At 53.2% G+C, this 20508-nt stretch overlaps 2 protein-coding genes across 3 annotated transcripts; one reads left to right on the top strand and one right to left on the bottom strand.

Moving 5' to 3' along the window:
- Positions 1 to 1812: 1812 nt before the first annotated feature.
- On the bottom strand, positions 1813 to 17213 carry HPS4 (HPS4 biogenesis of lysosomal organelles complex 3 subunit 2). 2 transcript variants are annotated; one of them, XM_042805194.1, is made up of 13 exons: positions 17036 to 17213; positions 15900 to 15990; positions 15266 to 15409; positions 14121 to 14243; positions 13610 to 13726; positions 13387 to 13481; positions 11666 to 11738; positions 10935 to 10968; positions 10205 to 10301; positions 8835 to 9747; positions 5646 to 5778; positions 4661 to 4769; positions 1813 to 3097 (listed from the first exon to the last, which is right to left on the bottom strand). In XM_042805194.1, exons 1-13 carry the CDS (start codon positions 17074 to 17076, stop codon positions 2926 to 2928), a joined length of 2142 nt encoding a protein of 713 aa, XP_042661128.1. In that variant the 5' UTR covers positions 17077 to 17213; the 3' UTR covers positions 1813 to 2925. The 2 variants fall into 2 exon arrangements, with proteins under 2 accessions (XP_042661128.1, XP_042661129.1); XM_042805195.1 differs by having other exon boundaries at positions 14121 to 14228.
- On the top strand, positions 17075 to 20334 carry SRRD (SRR1 domain containing). Its single transcript, XM_042805638.1, has 8 exons — positions 17075 to 17078; positions 17256 to 17376; positions 17459 to 17499; positions 17587 to 17723; positions 18469 to 18567; positions 18724 to 18878; positions 19094 to 19139; positions 19867 to 20334. Exons 1-8 carry the CDS (start codon positions 17075 to 17077, stop codon positions 20089 to 20091), a joined length of 828 nt encoding a protein of 275 aa, XP_042661572.1. The 3' UTR covers positions 20092 to 20334.
- Positions 20335 to 20508: the final 174 nt, after the last annotated feature.

Below are 20508 nucleotides of genomic sequence, written 5' to 3'. Positions count from 1 at the left end.
GGCCCGGATTTCCCCCACAGCCCACGCTGCCAAGGAGCACAGGGAGTATCTGCTTTGCATCTCCTGACCCTGCAGAGCCAGACAGCCTGGGCAGCCCTGCGGGCCCCCCAGCCCAGCCCCCCCAGCTCAGCCCCCCCCCTCCCCTACAGCTCTCCAGGCTCCACAGCAGGGCCACCAGCCTGCTGGAGAGCCTTCAAACAAATAATTTCAGAAAATGCTTCCAGCTGCCTGCGCTGACGCAGGGAAGGCAGGAGGCAGCTGCCTCAGGAGCAGCTCTGGGGAGGAGGGTGCTGGGCTATCGCTCCATTCCTGCCCGAAAGCCAGTGCCCAAGCATGGGGCCAGCTTGGCAACGCAAGAAGTCGGCCCCTGGCCCTCGTTAGCAGCACTCTCACTCACTCAGACAGGACCCAGCCAGTGCAGCAGCTGCTCCTCATCCTGTTATACTTGAAAGGACCGGTTTTTAAATATTCTCTCTACAACGCAACCCTTAAGTCAAGGGCCTGGAGCTCTTTGCTATACTACCCCAAGACAACTTTCCTCTTCACAATCAAAGGACAGAAATAGGTCTTGGTGGCCAGATGCGGTTCAAGAAGCAAAAGGGACTGAAGCTGCCCCAGCTGTTCCACTGCCGACAGACGGCACAGCAGATTGTCGTGGAAGATTCCTGACGACAGCAGGCAAAAGCATCGATTTTGTGCTTTGTTGCTCTGCCAAAACTCCCTCCTGTCCCTCTCAGGCTTTTCCTTCAACTTCGTGTTTCCTGATAGAGCACACAACCACTTCCCCAAACACCCAGCCAGGAGACAGCAGGATCTCCCTCGGGGGAGCGGAGCAGCCTGGAGCAGCCTCGCAGCTCTGCCTGCTGTCTCGCTGCTCTTCCCGGCAGTCCGAGGCTTCCTCGCCTCCCGAGCGCCGCGGAGGGAAGCTGGATCTGCGCTGCGAGCATGCAGAGACAGGCCGAGCACTGTCTACCAGAGGGAGCCTCTTGGCTCAGCACCAGAGGAGCCCAGAGCATCTCAAGAGGCCTGGAGCACCCACCATCCACCCTCCCGCCTTCTCCCACCACCTCGCCCCTCGCCGGCCGCCTCTCTGTGCCGCGCTCCGGGACCAGAGCAGCTCAGCCGTAACTCTGGGAAGCAGTGCCTCACCCTGTGCCCCCCCCCCCACCCCCCCCAGCAGCGGGGTACCACCGAGGCGGGCAGTCTCCCCCCACGGCTGCAGCTCAGGCTTTCCAAAGAGGTTTCACATCTACACCACCGCCAGCCAACGGGCAACCGATGGTGGGCCGGTGCAGAGCAGCTCCGCTGCTCCGGGAGGAGGGCGGCAGCAGCAGGGTCCCCCGCCACACGGCTCCTCCTGCTGCCGAAACACCTCCTCAGCTGCCAGAGCTGGAAGGCAGATGGCAATCCGTGCCCAGCAAGCAGCTGGCTCTTCCTCCGGAGCGCACCGAGCTTCCCAGCCACGGTTTGCAGAGGAGCGCTGCGAGGGCAGAGCGGGACGAGAAGCTGCGACGACGGTGACTTTACCGTGTCCAGCTCCTGGGGGGGCCCCGCCAACACTGACGCAAAGCCCGCTCCCCGTTTCACAGGAAAGCCGGTAACACGTCCACGTTCAGCAACCTTCTAAGACCCTGACGAGCAGCTACTTTGCAGGAGCGATCGAAGCAACAGGCCCTGCCCGTTCAACCCCACCAGCGCAGGGACTGGCCCTCGGCACGGAGCTCACTGGGGCTAACGGGTCACCCAGCCCCCAGCCCTCACACCAGGAATCACAAACGCGACGACCAAGCAGTGAAGTCGGACTCCAGCCCCTGACACTGGAAGAGTCTTGGAGACTCTCTTTTATTTTCACAGTCACAGCGATGTGTGTGTGTGTATGTAACAGCAGCGGGCGTTGAAACACGCAGCACAGGCAGACGCAGGTACCTTGAGTCTAAGCTGCCACCACCAACCCCCCCAGCAGCAGCTGAGAGGGCACACTCACACACCAGCTGAGTGGAAAAACAGCCGCCGAGGAGATACAAAACCTCTTTGGTCCCGTTAGCTTCAGGGGCTCCCCCTCGCCTTTGCTGTCAAGGCAGCACAGAGAATCGGAGCAGCGAGAGCAAGGAGGTGAAACAGGAGGAGGGAGGGGAGGCAGCAGAAGGCCGAGGAGCAGGCAGGAGGTGCAGGGCATTCATGCCACCACCCCCACGGACCCCCGAGAGGGGCCGGCAGGTTGCAGCTGCCTCGGTGGGCAGCGGGGAAGGCAGCGCTGCGCCGCAGTCACCGGTCAGGCCGGCGGGGAGGGACAAGGATCTCCCAGATTCAGCTACAGTATAAAAACCTCCAGACAGCACCTGAAGGAGGATTCTGAGGTTTGCAGCACTTGTTCTATTCCAGTTAGTCTGAGAACACGCAGGCTCTGTTAATCAGGGCTCTGCTGTGACAGGGGATCATTTCTATAGATCAAGAGATATAAATAAAGCCCAAGTCTGCCCAGGGCAAATGTAGGCGCTGAAGCCCAGGCAGATGCAGTGTCTGACTGACACCTCTGAAAGCCAGCACTGCCCAGTAGCCCAGTGTCGGTGTAGCTTAGAGCAAGAAGAAGTTTTACTTTAGGTCAAGGCACTCCAGGAGCCTCTGCCTGTGGCGGCAGAGCCCCAGCAACAGTCCTAGAGTCAATGTAAACCAAGCACCCCACCACAGCTATGTTCTAGCTTCAGTCTTTGGTAAGTGCTAACGTCAACAATACCCCGCGCTAGCACAAAGTGTGCTGCAGGAACAGGGCAGTAAGAGTGCCCCTTCCTCAGGGCAAGGCAGGCTGGAGACCCCCCAGACATAGCGCAGAGCCTCGTGCCTCCTACAGAATAAAAAGCCTTGAGATTTTACATACTGGAGACGAACTAACTTTCCGCACGGGCCGAGACACGTTGCCTCAGTGCATCAAAGCAGGTTCACGCCATGCTTCAGCAGCTTTTGCTTGGCCTTGCTCGGCAAGCTGAACGCACTGTCCTGAGGGTTGGGGACACCTGAATTGCGGAGTGGAGTACCCAGCTGCTGGAAGTAGGTTTCCTGGACGGGGCTCCTGCAGGCGTACACGGCCGTGGAGGCGTTCCTAGCAGGGCAGGAGAGAAGGCAGCGGTCAGGATTTACGGCTTTGTGCAAGATCCACTTCAACTCACCAGGCTGGGCATTGGGATGCTTGTGGCACCAGACTCCCACCTATTGAGAGGGACTTTTAGGTCTCTCAGCGGAGCAAAGGAATGCAGAGCTAAAGTGGGCCCCAAAGCCCTGCAGTACATTGCCTGAAGGGCCACAGGGAACCAGCCACTCCTGCTCAAGGGTCCTGGCACCCGAAAAGAGAAAGTGTCCTCTGTCTCATCCTCTGGGACCTACCAAGCGGCATTAACACTCCTGCATGGAACCATCCTCTGAGTAGTTCCCTTGCTGGCAGACCAGCCCAGTACATCAAGAGCTGGTACTTAAATACTCCACGTGTCTAACATCCCTTCCTTCCCGGAGGAACCTTTCACTGCTGCTGTCCGTAAGCAAATCCCAGCAAAGCACCCTTGCAGCAGGAACCATACGAGGTTGTTCAGTCACCATAGTCAGATACCGTAACCACGAAAACTCAAGTCATTGATTAAAAACTACCACTCGGTATTTACCTGCAAGAAGGCTGGCAGGGAGCAAAGCAAAGGACTCTGCATTCCTCTTTGACGGAGGAAAGCAGCAACTGATATGTTTGCTGACACCCTTCTGTGACAACTCCCCGTAAAAGAAAGCAGTTTTAGTCATCTTGTTACTCAGTCTGATTCACACATGGAGTTGCTTTTTTTGGGGCAACACAGAATACGCCAAGCTTAGCCGGTATAGGATTTAAGGAGCCAGTCAAACTAACGCTAAACAAGGAGTCCTCCAGCATCGAAGTGGATGATTCACATTTCCTTGGCAAGCTGTGTCAGAGAAGTGAAACCGAGTAATTCCCAGAAGCATCTTTATTTCGTCGTGTTTTGGTCAAACAAGTGTGGCCAGGCAAGCAGAATCTCTGCACACTCACAACACAGCCAACCTCCCCGCGATCAAGCTACAGGAACGGGGGAGTGCTGCAGCCCCACATCAGCTTTAGCCACGGCTGTGCGGGAGGGCTCTGGCTGTGATAAGACCATCTTGCCTGGCGCATTACAATTGAGTTTGCCACGCACACTACAGTGTGTTTCCAACCCAACAAGCCGTGCAAGAAAACAAGATCTGGGTTGCCAATTCTGGGCGCCTTTGGCTCCCAGCCGAGACACAAATTTATTAAGAACAGCTATATTTAAAACTGTGTCTTAGAACCTTATGGTGCCAGGAACTGGCAATATTCTAGCGTTATATCTTAATCCAAACCCGTGGCACAACTCGGCTGTGCCTTCAGGTCACTCGCCTTGGTGCTATCCTAGCCCAGAACACACTGCATCTCAACACCCAGATCACACTGCAGGCAGAATATTAAACATTAAGAGAACTTCAGGGAATACGGCGACGTGACTGACCCTCAACAAGAGACACCGGTGTGATTACAACGCGTGCCAAACCTCAGCCAGCCTTAGAAAAGGGGTTCCCCCCTTCTGCCTATTCTGCATGCCACACAGCACTCCTGCGCCTGGAAGAGGAGGGAGTTAGAAGCACACCTTACCTAACGATCACTTCTGAAGCAGTCGGAAGCTGGTGGAAGTCGGAGTGGATCAGCGTGGCAGCTCTCAGGAAGTGCCGATCCAGAGGGCCGGGTGTATGGGGCAGGTTGGCTGCGGAGTAGGAGTAAGGCTGCAGGTTAAAAGCCCGCTCTGTAGAGGAGTGTGCCCCCATTTTTGGGGCAGGAAAAGGCTGTGGGCCTCTCCCACAGACGCTATCTACAGACTAGGTGACACCCTAAGCCCCAGTGTGACCCCTGTGAAACCAGACAGCGGCTCACACCGTTGCTCAGCCATGCCCAAACAAAAGCCCGGCGTACCTTTCCACCCCACACGTCAGAGGGGTGACAAGGTGGCCTGAGACCTGGGTTCCCTAAAATCACTGCCGTTTGTCTCTTTCCCTAAAGCACTTCTAAGCTGCAGAGAGGTGGGACACTGCCTGTGAGGCTGCCAGAGAAAAGGAAACATTAGAAGGAACTGGAGCAACACAGGGCTTTCTGCATGTCAGTGGTCTACCCATCAATCAGGGCAGCAGTCTCTGAACTGCTGGCTACTACCTGTTCCAGTTCCTGCTTTCTGGTAGCCAACTCTGTTGTACCGCAGGACAAAAGGCATCACACCAGGGATGAATGAAGCTGGGGGAAGGAGGGCGGGTTTGAAGAGGGTATCGAGTCTTGTCCTCGGACTTGGCCCTCAGCAGAATCCCAAGCGACATCTTTCCAAGCAAAACGCCGGTGGCAGCTGCTCCATCTCCCAGCAGCCTCTGGCTCTCATCCAAGCAAAGCGATCAACAAGGCTTCAGCAGATTATAAACTTGGAAAAGAGAAAGCTCCCTCAACAGGGCCTTATATCTAGGCTGTCTGGTAGGAGTTATAGCAAGCAATGTTTCTGAGAAGTTGCCTGATGCATGAGAAAAGGTGACCATAAACCCTGCTTTCCTCCTTGTTTCCCCCTCTGAAGCAGCTGCTGCTCCACAAGATGAAGGCTTACCTGTGAGTACGTTCTGAACGCAGTCGTAGTGAGCGAAGCTGTAAGTTGTCTTGGCTGAGGATGAGGAGCCCTTGGGCAGAGTCTCCCTCAGATGAACCTCAAGGCCATTTAGAGAAGCCAGACTGCTGTGGTACTGCAGACAGGGCAAAAAAAAAGGCAAGTGTTAGAGCTGAAGTCCTGCTTCGCCTAGACTTCCAAGGAGGTCCCGGAGGCAGCTGGGGTGACCGATGTTGATGACAGCGGGGCTGGACCCTTCCACACTCCCCCCAGGAACGGCTGAGAAACGGGCACAGAGGAGAGCAGGCAAGTCTCTCAGCTTACAAGTCAGTGAGATGGGGACTCAGAAAAGGGCACTCCAACCTAAAAATAAGCCATTAAACCACCTGATGCTATTAATTACAGGGAAATGCACGACTCCATTAATTTACCATCAAACATTACTCTCCAGGGCTCATTTCCACATCCCGGCCATGACTTTCAGCCACAGCAAGGAATATTTCGTTGTTTACCAGCCCTTCTTACACCAGACAGACACTACAACACCGGATGCAGCTTCACACACTTGGGATGGATTTAATTGCCTGCAGTGTTTCCTGCAGCACCCTCTCAACACATGCATAAATCTTCCAATGGGCACCCAGCCTCTGTGCTGAGCTTCTGGCCAGCTGCAGACTGCGGGCACTGGGATATCACCAGAAGGAAAAAAAACAAAAAGCCAAGGAAACAGCCTCACCTGGGGGGTAACAACAGGCCCAGCACAGAGCAATGGATTCACACAACAACATACTAACATGAAAGCCAAGCTGCTTTCCCGACTGGACTCGGAGCAGCCCAGCTGCTCTGACCCTGCTGAGCCTCCCAGACAGGGCTGGGAAGATTAATTCCATAATCCTCCAGCCTGCCCGTGGGCTTTCCTTTGCCACGGAGAGGATCAAGCCTCAGTTCAGCAGGACAGCAGTGCCTGGCCTACCCTTGACCCATCTGGTCATGGAACAGATTTTCTTTTCTGTGCAGTGAAATGAAGGGATAAGACCTAAAGACAGGCAGAAAGCGAGCCTGCAAGCCTCCAAAGCCTCCTGCTCTGCAGGGAAAGCCTGTATTGGAAACCGCCCTCCCAGAGGGATGATCGGTACTGCTCGCTGTTCTCAGCTGCACAAGTAGCATATTTTACCCTTCTTTGGTGTCATTCAGGGGCCTCCAAGCATTCAACAAACATTAATTATAACTAAGCTTTGACATCCCTGAGAGCTGAGGGTCATTTTTAATCTACAGATAAACAAAGGAACAGACAAACTGAGGTTACGCCTCAAATCCACCACGACGTTGGTGGCAGAGCCCGGCTCTACCTCCCCGAACAATTCTCTTCCTCCTGGGCTGCCGGGACACGCAGTGCATCTCTCCCAACAGATAATGCACACCTGCGCCCAGAGGAAGGGTAGAGGTGGAAGAACCCAACCACAGTCAAAATCCAAGCTGTGGGAAAGTAGTTTTGCCAAGATGAGATCCAAAGCAAGAGTATGTGAGATGGAAGCAGCGTGTTTGGGAAAAGAGGGACCTGGATGGAACTGGGCTTTGGAACCCCCCGGGCAATGCATAAAGGAAAATTGACTGAAATGCCGTGCACCAGTGTCAGGCAGCTGATCTTGAGACTTAATGAACTGAATGACAAATTGAGCCAGGCCGGGCGCACGGCTGGCCTTGCCCAGGCATCTGACGGGAGGAGGACGTGCAACATGTCACTAGCAGAGCTAACCCCACCCCCCGGTGAGGCATTTCACACGCTGGCTACATCCTTCAGACGCTGCTTCTCACGGCAGGTTAGACATGAAGCAGAGCAGAGGCTGGATTCCAGCTGCTGGTGCCACACGGGCTGCCGGGAACCGCACCGCCTCCGAGCACAGCAGAGCTGCAACCGCAGAAATCCCAGAGAAGCTGAGGGTGCCTGTGCAATGAGGACACCCTTCAGCTCTCCGGAGCATCAGTTCCTACCTGCCCACCCCTCCCTCCTTCCCCGCAACCGGAGAGGACACAGCAGAGCAGGAGCCGTTGTACAGCTGCCTGTTGGAAACAAGCAGAAAGGGGACAGAGCAAGGTGCCTCATCTGGCGCAAAAGCCCACGGCTGCACCTCCTGGCCTCTGCTGATTTTGCAGCAATCCCTTCCCGGGCACGCCAATTCTCACACGCTGTGTGGAAGTGGCGTCCCCATGTTTATAGGGCTGGAGGGGGGTCACAGCCACAGCCTCCGAGTCCCAGAGCTCAGAAGTAAAAGGAGCAACCTTGCTAATGCTGGGAGCCAGCGTTAGTCTGAGCTTCCCTCCACCTTCCAGTCTGATGGTTAAAGAAATTAGGTTGTTCCTATGGCAACTGGCATATCAAGCAGGCCTCTGCAGCTTTGACTCAGCTCCCTGGTAGGGAAGCAGAGGCCAGGCAGCAGCTCCAGCTCTGCAGACTAATGCTTCACCGGGAAACACTGGGGGACGGCACGTCCTTCCCCTGCAGCCCCATGAGCCACGCCGGTTGGCAGGGAAGCCTGTGCACCGAAGCAAATCCCGCAGCAGAGTGATTTGGGATTGCTCTGACACAGCACCTATCTGCAGCACCCAAAGGGCACCCTTCGCTCCGGCCCCCGGAAAGCAGCTCCAGGGAGAGCAGGCTGGGGACAGAGAGAGCCAGACTTCCGCGCAGAAAGGAAACGCTTCAGGGACTTGGCTGCCAGACACGTCTCTCTGGTGCTTCCAGAGTGAGAAGCTGTGACACGCAAAGTGGAGGTTAAAGAGAGAACAAACCTTGCTTTCCAAAAAGCACTACAAAACCGATGGGGGTTTCCCAGCAAATCCCAAATCCAGCACAGGCCTTTGGCAGCCCGCAGGGCTGTCTGACGGGCACACCTACACGTTCTGCTCCAGCGCTGGCACCGACAGACAACAACAGGCAACAGGAGTCGCCTGTGAGACAACGCTCTCACCTCTCAGGCTCGCTGCCTGACGTTTGGGAACAGCCTCCCACGTAGCACTGGGTGCGGTGACGAACCCCGAGCCAAATGGCTTTGCCTTGCCTAACACAGAGCAGGTGAGGAAAGAGATGGGAACAGCGATCCAACACGCGTTCTTCAGTCGTAACCCCCGTCCCCACCACCGGACGAGCAGCAGCGAGTGTATCTGCAGGTGTGGAAGAGCTTTCCCACTTACCACGTCTTCAGTGGAGCTCTGGTCCTCGCGGAGGTGATCTTCAGCCAGCAGGCAGAGCACGAGCCCCTTAATGCAGTGAACATACAAGCTCATCTGAACCGGTTTGCACCGTTTGCCTGACTCCACACCAGCCTGGGCTCCCAGGCTGTCCCCCCGAGGCGGCCAGCCGCTCTCCCCGCTCCGGGGACAGTCTGTGCTCTCTGCTGGGTCACCGGGCAGACTCTCCCGAGCCTCTACAGCTGGCAGCTGACTCTTCTGTTGGAGTTCTGATTGTACCGCCGGGGCTGGGCAATCCAAACCCCTCACATTGCCACCAGCTGCACCACTGCTTTCTCCAGAGACACTCTTTTGGCTCAGAGTCCCTTGCTCGGCCTGTTCACTTGCTTTCCTTCTGCTCAACTCTTGGGCAGGCGAGCAAACAGCTGGGCTGCCACTGGCTGCATCACTTTGGAAACCGTGTTGCTCAACATCAGAGTCCACGAGGGATTTGCCCATGCTCTGACTCTCCTGCTCCTGGGCGTAAGGATTTGGAAAGGAAAAGCCTTCCAGATACAGACCTGCAGTTTGAGCATATTCAGCAGTATGGAGTGTGGAAGGGCTCGGCAGCTGCTTTGTGTCTCTCTCTGATGGGAAGGGTGCTTTTCTACTGAACTCTGAGCTTTTGCTGTCTGGGCTGCTCAATCCTGCAGTTGGAGAATTCTTTGTACCGGCTTCCATTTCGGGGAAGCCCTTCAAAGGACCTGTGTTTGCAAGGCTGCTTGATTGCACAGCATCTTCTGGTGCAGCTGTGCTTGAAGCTTGCTCAGGGCACTCCTGCACAGAGATATTATTCAGGTCTCCTGTTGATTCTGAAACTGCCTGGGAGCAGAGAGCATTCTTCTCTTCTCTAGGGCTTGCTGGGGACACGGATGACCTAGTGGGAGATGACAAGTTGATTAAAATTCTGAGTAGGATCTGTTTGGAGTTATTACATGCCTAATAACAGTGTCACCTCCTGGTAGCATTCAATAGGTGAATCTATCTCAGAAAAGGATGCGCCAACACAGGTGAAAAGCATGGGCCTCTTACACTGCAGACTCCTGGGAGTGCTATTCTGTTCCTTACAAAGCACAAAGGCAGCACTGTGAGCTGAGAAAGAACAGGAGGTCACAGCTGGTCTCGGGAAACAGTTCTGCTTTAGGCTGCTTCACACTAGAGAGATGGCCACCATAACTTCTGTCCAGCCTGAAAAACCTCAGGCAGCTTTAGCAGCCAGATGACAGACTTTGAGTTAGTATCAGAGAAAACAGTAACGATGGCTAGTGAGGACACAGCACCGCATCACCTCCCTTGCTGCAAAAGCCTCTCCATGCGCCAGATTGATTTCCTACCTAGTCATCCACTCCACTGGAAAGTCTCGGAGCACTGAGACTTCATCTTCTGTTAGAAATACGGGGATGATACGGACACCCTGCGGCAGCGGAGAATCTGCAAGAGCAATGGAGGTTTGAGGGTTAAATAAACACGCCCCAGCATAAAGAACAGAAGCCAAACTCCATCAGCCCAAAGGCTTTTGCAGGAGGAGAAGGCATGCTATCCCCCTGCATCCTGGGTGACCACAAACTGACCATGTCTGCCTAGGCAGCATTTTCCCACCTCTCTCATACCCTTAATGCCTGACACTTAAATTTTCCCTCGGTGTTTTTTCCTAACCATCCTGGCAGAATATCTATAAACTGACGCTCAGGAACGATGACTGAAGGTTTGGACTGAAAGCATCAGCCATCTGTTTTCAGGGCTCTGTCAGTGGCCAAGTAGGCACATGGGTAACTGGAATTAAAGCAGGCATGTTGGGAATCTGCAGAACTGATAATTAAACCCAAAAGAGCATATTCGTTTGCTTAGCCAAAGGGACTAGTTCTGATTGCACAACACCCACTGGCACATGCTGACTAGTGGCAGCAACACCCTCAGGGATATACTCCTGCACCCAGCAAGAGCTTTGACGGGAATCCCAGAGAACCAGCTCACGCTCTCACTGTGGAGAATGCAACCCCAGAAGGTTGCCCATATGCTGCTGCTGTGCACTTGGCAACCAGCACTCTGCAGCTGGATGCTCACCAGGCTCCCGCTGCTCCTCACCTCCAGGCTCACCCTGAAAGAAAAGCCAAGAATCAGCTCTGTGGCGTGACTCAACACTTGCCATCGATGCCACCAGGACATCTCTTCCAGCCTCCTCGGCCTCCCTGTGACTACAGCAGACCCCAGACCATCCCCTTCTGCAGATGCAATGACTGGTTTACCATGCCGGGCAGTGATTTGTCCCTTAGGTAGCCCTCAAAGTCAAGAGGACTTTCCAGGAACCAAAATACACCTGAACACAAGGACAAATACAACAATTTGCTATTACTGCCTGCTCTGGGCACAAAAAACTTTGTTCACTCAGCCAGAGGCCTTCTTCCTATCTTTTGTGTAGAAGACCTCGACCACATAAATAATTACTTTTGACAGGTTTTAATGGCAACAGAAATTGATCTATTTGTCACTTTCAGACATTTATTTTGTATATTTAGTGCTAAATACGTAAGCTTGGATAAAAAGCTAATCAAGACATCACACAGATTAGAACTCATTAATTCAGTAACTTAAATACCAAAAAAAAAAAAAAAAATCAAGTTCCTAATGCAGAAGTCTTTAAGCCTTACTCAATTATAACCAATAAAGAGTTTTAGCACAGGCATCAATATTTGTCCTTCCCAGCAAGAGCACACGTAGGATCTATGTGACAGGAGCTCCCACACCACATCCTCACAGGAGGGTTTTCTGCATGCAGGGAATGTTTGGCAGCATACCTGGCCTGGAAACTCATTGCCTTGGAGGAGGACTTTGGCAGTAAGAGGAGGTGGCAGCTGGGTGCTCACAATCCTGAAAGGACAGAAGAAAGTCAGCCGTGAGCTGCGCGGCATTTCCTGGAGCTCAGCCCCAGCCTCCCACCACGAGTGCCCCAGGACAGGCAGGGCCAGCGGCGACGTTCACACCAGACTGATACTTGTACTCTGAGCAAAAGCGACGGAGCTGCAGAGCCCCACTTCACAGCTGGGAGATCGCTGGGGGAGCCTCCGAGGTTCCACTGCACCCCCCTCTCCCAGTCCTGCTAGAACCTCTGCAAGGGTTGAAGGGCCAGCCCCAGACACGGGCTGGAGCTAACACATCCCCACGCAACAGGAATTCAAATGGAGTGACCGTCAGGACTCTCGTTTTCTTTTCTTTGGGCCAGTTCCACTCTAAACTCAGGAAAACCGCCTGCTGGCATTTACTTTGGGCCAACAAATCTGGTTTTGCCGAGTCAGACCAATGATGATGTTGGTAGACCAATCCACACAGGCTTCCTGCCACCCCATGAAGAGCTGCAGGCAGTGGAGAAGATTTGGAAAAACCAGCACACAAAGTACTGCAACAGAGGCCCCCTGGACAGGGCTTCCAAAGGTATTCTCTGTCTTTCCATTTACATCTTGTTGAGATCCACATTCTGGAGAATCTCCAAAAGACTCTAAAGAAGGGGAAGTGTAGCTCAAGTACAAAGCTGTTTCCAGTGTTGTAGTAAGATTCAGAGTTCAGAGAACTCCGATGACATTTGGTGAAGTCTCTAGCAGACAGAGCAGCGATACAGCAGGACACACACACGCACACTGGTGACGGGCAGACACAGGACAAGGCTCCGTTCTCAAGTCAGACATCCACTTCCACTGCAACATGCTGCCAGCTGTAATGTGATGCAGAGACTCGTGCTCAGCGTCCTGCTTGCAGGTATGAGATCATTCCCTTAAAAATGCCTGGCCTGCCTCTGTCAGACCTGGCAAGATGCACACATTGTTGCACGCTGCCAGCGCTTGTAAAAGGTGTCATAGGAACAGTTTACACCAAAAGAAACGGTGCTTGAATGTTATTGCCAAGAAGTTCTCAGAATCCCCCACCTCCTGCCTTTCAAGGCCACCTTTGAGGCTTTCCCTGATGTCGTTCAGTGCCACATCTGCAGCACTGTCAGCTATGTTTAATCTTCGGTTGAAAGAAGCCAGCGTTTCTCATGGGAAATTCTGGCTCGTTCTTCTGCGGGCATTCTACCCGTATGGACAGTGGTCCTGGCTAACATGTCAGTCAAAAATACAGACAGACACACACGTGCACTGGATTTGCAAGACTGCAAAGAGAACGCTAAAGGGAAAGAATAATATTCGAACACCTTTCTTTTTCTTGGTGACTTCCACCTAAAAAGTCCAAGAAGTTCAGTGTTCAGGTCCTGCTAAATATCAGAGACAGCAGATTACCACTAAAACCCAAATCCTGACTTTCCTCACGCTTCCAATTTCTCCTACTGATAAACACAAACTCCATTTCTCCTCTTTGAAACACACCAGCAGACAGGGATTACCTGAAGCATTCATGTTCCTGCCAGTAACAAGGAGCAGCCCTGTGTGTATGGCCAGTGCCCTCGCTCTGCTCCCAGGATCACAGCCCTGGGAAGGGGCAGATTTAATGTGTAGGATAGCCCTTTAGGTAATGCCTGGTTACTTACAAGCCTTTGTAGAGAATGCAGCCTGCCAAGACATGGGGAGACCGCTGGCAAGTTTGCAAGATGAGAGCTGCTTTCAGTAAAAGCAGGGGGTCTACCTAGACAGGGAGAACCGCAAGAAGTTAGTCCAGAGAATGCTGGAAAATGCTCAAAGCAGCAAATAAACACAAACCCAATATCACTAGGGCAGCTCTAGAGCCAGACACTGCAGAGGACAGGCTTTTACCTTGGTTTTGTCCAGATTCCAGAGAGAATTGAAAATCTTGTGGAGGTCACTGGTGTTTTTTTGGATATGTTCAATGTATCTGTCCCACTGTCTGCTCAGTTCCTCCTGAGAAAATGCCTGTGGACAACAAAAATCCAAACGGCCGTCACTGCGCAGGCCTTAATGCATTCAGGATGTTAGATGCAATCAACCTGGGATGGTACCTATGTGCCCTATCTTGTGAGGAGAAGGAGGATAATGGTATAGAGAGGAAACTGCTTTAGACTGAACACCTAGGGAACTTTTAGCAGATACCCACAGTACCTCAGTGCAATAGGATGGGCCTGTACACCTTTCCAAGTCTCAGTTTCCCAGTTCTTCAATACGTGAGCTTGCTCTGACTCTTGCTAGCAGGAAGGCAACGTAAGGGAACATGCCAGCGTGCACATGCCTGGGCAGAGCTTGGCCAATATGGGAAGTGTTTAAGATTTCTTCCTAAGCAGAAACATCAGGGCTGCTAATCTTTCATTACCATGTACGCACGGTGCACAGGTCCATTGTAGAAGGTGAAGAGGCTGATCAGCTGCTCCAGAAACCGCCTACAGCTGACATCAGGGAGCTCAACAGCACAGCCCAGAACCTTTAATACAGAAAGCTGTGAATGAAGAATGTTTACTGACAAAACCCAGGCACAGCAGGTGAGAACAACTCTTATCGCTTTTAAATGAGTATCAAAGGCATACAGGCAGTTCTGTGGCAGGCAGACATCCCCCGGATTCACAAGTCAGATGAAAAGGAAATTCAAAAATACCCACAGAAGAGCCCTGGCACAGACAGAATAAATAAATGATATCAGAAATCCAGTGTTTTAGACACACTCCCTTCCCACGTTAGATGACCTAGCATGGTGCTCTAATAGCTAAGAATGTTTTCCTGAAACTAAGTACTTAAAAATATTCAAATTCACTCATCATTTACAGTGATGAAGATGCTTCATTTAATTTCTGAGTTGCCGAAACAGAAGCATCAGGCTTTGTGCCTCAGAGAGGGCTCAGGCAGCACTGCCAATTAAATAGGTCTGACCAGTGACACCCCAATTTCCAGGGGATGGTGTGGGGCATTTTTGTCACAACTCTGTGGCACACTGCTCCTTATGTACTAAGTGTCTGTTGACAGTGACAAAGCTCTGCAGCAGGGAATACTGGGGGTTAGAAGGAAAGAACAATCAGACTATCAAAATAGGGAAACTGAGTCCTTATTATAAGCTGCAGCACACAGAATCCTGTTTCCAGCCATTGCTGGTAACACACAGATAGACATAATGACACAGAGCTCAATGCTTTACAGCCACTGCCCGGCACATCCTAAGAAAACACGCTGGGTGTGGACACACAGATGAGGCACGTGAAGCTTTTTACAGAACAGCTGAAGTGACTGCCACATCACGCAGTCGTAGGCTGAGGCAAATAAAATTTAAGTTACCTTGCAATGCAAAGTTGTGTGCATTGCAAGTTCCCACCCTAGCTCTCCCCGGGTCTATCTGTGCGAAGCCCATACCCTGGGGGAAAAAAAAAAAAGAAAAAAAAAAAAAAAAAAAAAAAAAAGAGACCTCTTTGTTTGATACAGCAGTTTGGACTCTCTCACTGTTTTCGCTCTGTGACTGCCTCCAGAACTCACCCACAGATAATCTCCATCCACTACAACTGCAAACTTGAGCTTCCTCAGGCGAACGAGGCTTGGAGGAGCTCCAGAAATCTCAGTCATGCAGTGCACCACTCCGGCAATCTGTCCGCACAGCAGTTCCTGCTGGTCGGGGAGAGTCTGTCGAGGAAGGCAGGGAAGAAAGACTTTTTTTTTTTAATCCTTTTAAAAGGACTTGGCAAAAGCATTGTATTTGGGTATAAATAAAAATTAATTATAAGTTCAATTCAATTACAAATCAAATGCAGTAGGACAGGCAAGTTTCTGGGGAAAAAAATAATCAGACTGCTTTTTTTCAGGCAGCACAAGGGCCTAGAAATTATATAGGGGCACTTTCATCCCTCGTGTATTTATTCACATCACCAGCCGGGCGACTCCACTGAGCAGCACCCACAGCGAGGGAGCAGAGCGCAACACCACCGTGCCCAGACTCAGAAGCCCAAGGACTTTTGCCACCAAGCCTGGTTCTAGTTGCATGAGTTTTAAGAAAGCTTTTGTGAATAATAAATAAGAATTAATCCAGAGCTCCACCTGGAAGCCCGACCATTCCTGAACCAGAATTACCAGCACTGACTCACAACACAGGCACCAAAATAAAAGCAAATGTTACCTGAGAAGGATAAAAATAACAAATCCCGGCACTTGTAGGATCTCCTTCTTCCTTAACCTTTGAATCATCGTAAAGGAAAAAGTAATTCCACCTAAAAAAGCAAAGCATTAGCAGAAACAACTTTATATTTGAAAACTGTTACGCTTCTCCCTCTCCTTCCTACTCTTTCAGGTGGAGCAATAAAAGTTATTACAAATGAAGAGAGACATGGTTCTTGCACAATCACACTGAGTTTAGACATGAAAGGAGCACTAAAAGGGTCCCATACTATTAAATTTGATCACTTTTGTTAAATTTAAGCTAGACTCCATAACTCTACAACTAAGACACGAGGAAGGAGATACGTGCTTGTGAGATATTCTCCTATCCCAAACACACGGGATAATGATCATTAAAATTAACCACGTGGTCCAAACAGCTCCCACAATCAGCTGCTTTTAATTAAGTTGCTGACGGCATGTGACAGGAGCACAAGGTGGAGGTTTCCTTTTGCAGATGACCTACATCGTAGCATTATTCAGCTCATCACTGCAAGGATGTACATATGTAATAATTTTGTCTGCTGTTACTATTAAGTAGCTGGTTACAGCTCATTACAAGCTTTGCACTCAAGAGCTTTCCAGCAAAAGCAGGCAAGCCTGGAACAAAAGCAAAAGGCAGCTCAACAGGTGAAGCTGAAGAACAGGAGTTACTGTCTGGCCAAGAAAAAAAAAGGCAGAATTCGGCCTTCGACCGGTCCCCCCGCTGCGATTCGCTGTGCGGACCCTGCGTGGGTTCCCGGGAGACGCGGGTCCCGCCGCCGGCTTTGCCGGAGCCCCGCCGAGCTGCGAGCGGGGCCAGGGAACGTTTCCTTGCCAAAAAAAAAAACCAAAACCACAAACAAACAAACAAACAAAAAAAAAAAAAGGGGGGGGGGGCGCGGGGAGAAACGCGCATTAACGGGGCAGCAGTGAGGGCGGCCAGCCGCCACGCGTGACCGCCCACGGCCCCGGCCGGGCGGGAGCAGCGCCGGTGTCCGCTGAGGACCGACGAGCCGGGTGGGCAGCGACCGAGGGGGGTGGGAAAAGGGGACCGGGGGGGGGGGGGGTGAAGGGGACCGGGGGCGGGACAGGGACCGGCGGGGCGAGGGGGCTCACCACGGCGCTGAGCCGGGGTCCGGCGCGGCGGGTCGGGCCATGGGTGCCGGGCTGTCACCCTCCGGGGGTGTCGTGTAGTTTTTTTTTTTTGGGGGGGGGTGGGGGTGGGGGTGGGGAGGGGGCAGATCCGCCGCCACCGGGGCTGAGCGGTCCCGGCCCTCCCGCCGCCGCTTCCGGGATACGCCCCACCCCCGTCCGTCACATGACAGCGGCACGTGAGCGGCCGGGAGATGGCGGCGGGCGGGAGGAGGCGGCGGCGGCGGCGGGCGGGAGGAAGAAGAGGAGGAGGAGGATGAGGAAGCGGCGAGGGGCGCGGTGCTGCGGCGGGTGCGGCAGGCGCGGTGAGTGCCCGCTCCCGCCCCGGGCGCTCCCGCTCCGGCGGCCCCCGCTGACCCCGCACCCCCCCCCCCCCCTTCCCCGCAGGGACGATCTTCTGAGCTCCGGCTTCTGGGCGGCGAGCGCCGGTGCGTGCGGGGGAAAGGAGCGGGCCCCGGTACCCCCCCCCCCCCCCCGCCCCCGGCACCCTTAACCCCCCCTCTCCCCGCCCGCAGGAGCCGTGCGGGCCCCGCTGAGCGGCAGCGCGGAGCCGCCCGCCCGCTGCGTCTGCTACGGGCTGGGGCGGTTCGGCGCCTGCCCGGCCGCCCGGCACCAACTCGCCTTCCTGCTGCTGCTGCTGGAGGAGCTGGGGGTGAGAACCGGGGCCGGGGGGGGCATGTTGCAAATCTGCAGGGTAAGAAAAACTCACCCACCCAAACTCAGAGAAGCAGGGAGGTCTTTTATTAACGATGCACAGCGGGGACGCGGGATCACGCCCAAAGGTGTCCACTGAAACTGTGTAATACTTGCACCCCAATGTTCTTTGTTCTCCTTTATTATAATAGGCATGCATACACTGTCTGCTTTTAATTGCTCATTATGTGCATACACTGTCCGCTTTTAATTGCTCAAAAGCTGCCCTTTACCTGCATTGGTTACTATTAGTTTTTACTTATTACATCACCACTGGATTATCAGTTCCTTATTCTCTGAACCATACATATTCATAAAAGTTACAAAGTCATTTGGCCATTTATCTTAAACTACTGACTACCTGGGCTCTTAGGTCACCACGGTTCAGGGTTTTGGGCGATAATCAACTTAATAGTACAATAAATGACACTTTCTTTCTGTTTTCTCCTCTTAGAACCATCTCTCCCAGTATTCTTTTGAATGTTTTATGGCCCTGTTACAACTCTGAGCAAAGCATCACATCACAGCATGTTCCCTTTCTTCTCAACTTCTCTTGCATATCCCTTCCCATGGGAACAGCTCACCCTGTTGCTACGGCCCAGCTTTACTCATTGCACTTGCTCTACTTACATATCTAGTTAAATCGTTAAACGCAATTTTTGAAACCCTAAGATTTTGTAACAAGGGGGGGGTGGTCCCCGCAGGTGCCACCCGGGCAGTGCTGCCTCTTCGATCCCGCCTTCTCCTCCCTGGAGGCGGCAGCGCTGGGGCAACTGGGGCTGCAGCTGCTCCCGGACAATGAGGTGAGGGGGGGGGGGGGGGTCAGCAGGGCCAGAGCGCAGCCCCTGGCCACCCCCCAGTGGGGCTCCCCGAGCCAGAGCACCCCGGGATGTGGGGCGGGGGGGGGGGGGCACGGGGCATCTGCGGTTGTAACAGAGAAGCACGGGGTTCCCGGGCAGGAGGGGAAGCACAGCGTGGAGGGCTCGGCCACGCTGTTCTACATGGTGCACTGCGGGAAAGCCTTGTACAACAACCTCCTGTGGAGGAACTGGTCTGCAGGGGCCCTGTCCAAAATGATCATCATCGGGAACAGCTTTAAAGGAATCGAGGAAAGGTGCGTGCAGCTCCCCGCTGGGACAGGTCTGGTGCCTCCAACACCATTTCCCCTACTCCTTATTGCTTCAGACAATGATTTCCACGTTTCGCTCCTTTTCAACTTGCTGTCATCAACCCTCTCCTACCTCTTCCATCCCACAACCCTGTTCAAAAAAGTTGTCTGAAGTTCACAGGAGCATGGTGCCTAATGCTGGTTACCTTGTGTCATTCTAGATTGTTGTCAAGAATATTGGAGAGAGATTATTCTTACATAGCAAAGGTATGAGTCACTAGTTTTTTAACATTATTGTTTTGAGAAAGGACATTAATTGGAGTTGAAAAGAAGAGAGTGGTATTTAAGGACAAGGACCTGCTCGAGCAGGGCCAGAGGAGGCCACGAAGATGCTGGGGGGGGCTGGAGCAGCTCCCCTGGGAGGCCGGGCTGAGAGAGTTGGGGGGGTTCAGCCTGGAGAAGAGAAGGCTCCGGGGAGACCTTCGAGCGGTCTCCCAGGGCTTAAAGGGGGGACAGGAAAGGTGGGGAGGGACTCTGGGTCAGGGGGTGGGGATGGGACGAGGGGTGATGGTTTTAAACTGAAAGAGGGGAGATTTAGATGAGATCTAAGGCAGAAATTCTTCCCTGTGCAGGCAGTGAGGCGCTGACCCAGGGTGCCCAGAGAAGCTGTGGTTGCCCCCTCCCTGGAAGGGTTCAAGGCCAGGTTGGACGGGACTGGGAGCACCCTGGGCTGGGGGAAGGTGCCGGGGCATGGCACTGGGGTGGGGGCTTTAAGGTCCAACCCAAACCATTCCATGGTTCTGTGATTTTTTTGAAGCCTTTTTTCCTGGCTGCTACAATATAAAAACGAATTGCTTTAGGATCTTTCTACATTACCTGCAGACCATGCTGCAGGCAGGGGCCTGGATTAATGTAACACCATCCTCACCAACTCTGAACTTAGGGGAACTTTTCTGCCATGTCGTACGTAACTTTTTGCCCAAATGCTCTTTAGGTCTTGAAAGGGGCTGAGGAAGTGGCGCTCCCCACTCACCCTCGGTACCTGGACACGTTTAACGACACCGCCGTCCACTGGTTTCCCTTGCAAAAACTGGAGGAGCTCTCCCCTGAGGTCTGGGACTGCGTGGAGGAGCCGACGTACCAAGACTGTGACGACCTGGAGATCATCAGAAAGGAGGTGAGCGCCGAGCGGCGCAGCCCGGCTGCCGCCGAGTCCTGACCGCTCCCTGCAGCGGGGGGGCCTCAGGGCTGCAGCTCTTCTCACGGCACCTTCTGCGCAGCCAAGGTGAAGCTCCAGCACCCAGAGTGTCCTCGTGCTCCGCCAAGAGTGGCGGCACCCCAGCACTGAGCGTGCTGGGACATTTTTGTATCTTGATTATTCAATAAAAGGTAAAGCTGTGCTTTGACTTACACTCACATAACTACAGCGAACAAATTTAACTAAAACCTGCCTTTTAAGCCATCCGTACTGAATGATTGTTCTTTTGATCCCCTCCCCTTTCATGCACAGTTCAAAGCCTGTGCACACGCTGAAGCATCAGGAAGAGGGAATTATTTGAGAGGGGTGGGTAGCTGAAGGCAGCAGTGTCTAGTTTCAAATGCTGGTTTATAAAAGCTCTCACAGGCAGGGGCCTTC

Source organism: Tyto alba, unplaced genomic scaffold, assembly GCF_018691265.1.
Source record: "Tyto alba isolate M040663 unplaced genomic scaffold, T.alba_DEE_v4.0 Super-Scaffold_44, whole genome shotgun sequence".
In the NCBI taxonomy this organism is placed as follows: Eukaryota; Metazoa; Chordata; class Aves; order Strigiformes; family Tytonidae; genus Tyto; species Tyto alba.
The sequence above is the reverse complement of the archived record's forward strand: the minus strand, read 5'-3'. Positions and strand labels throughout refer to the sequence as shown.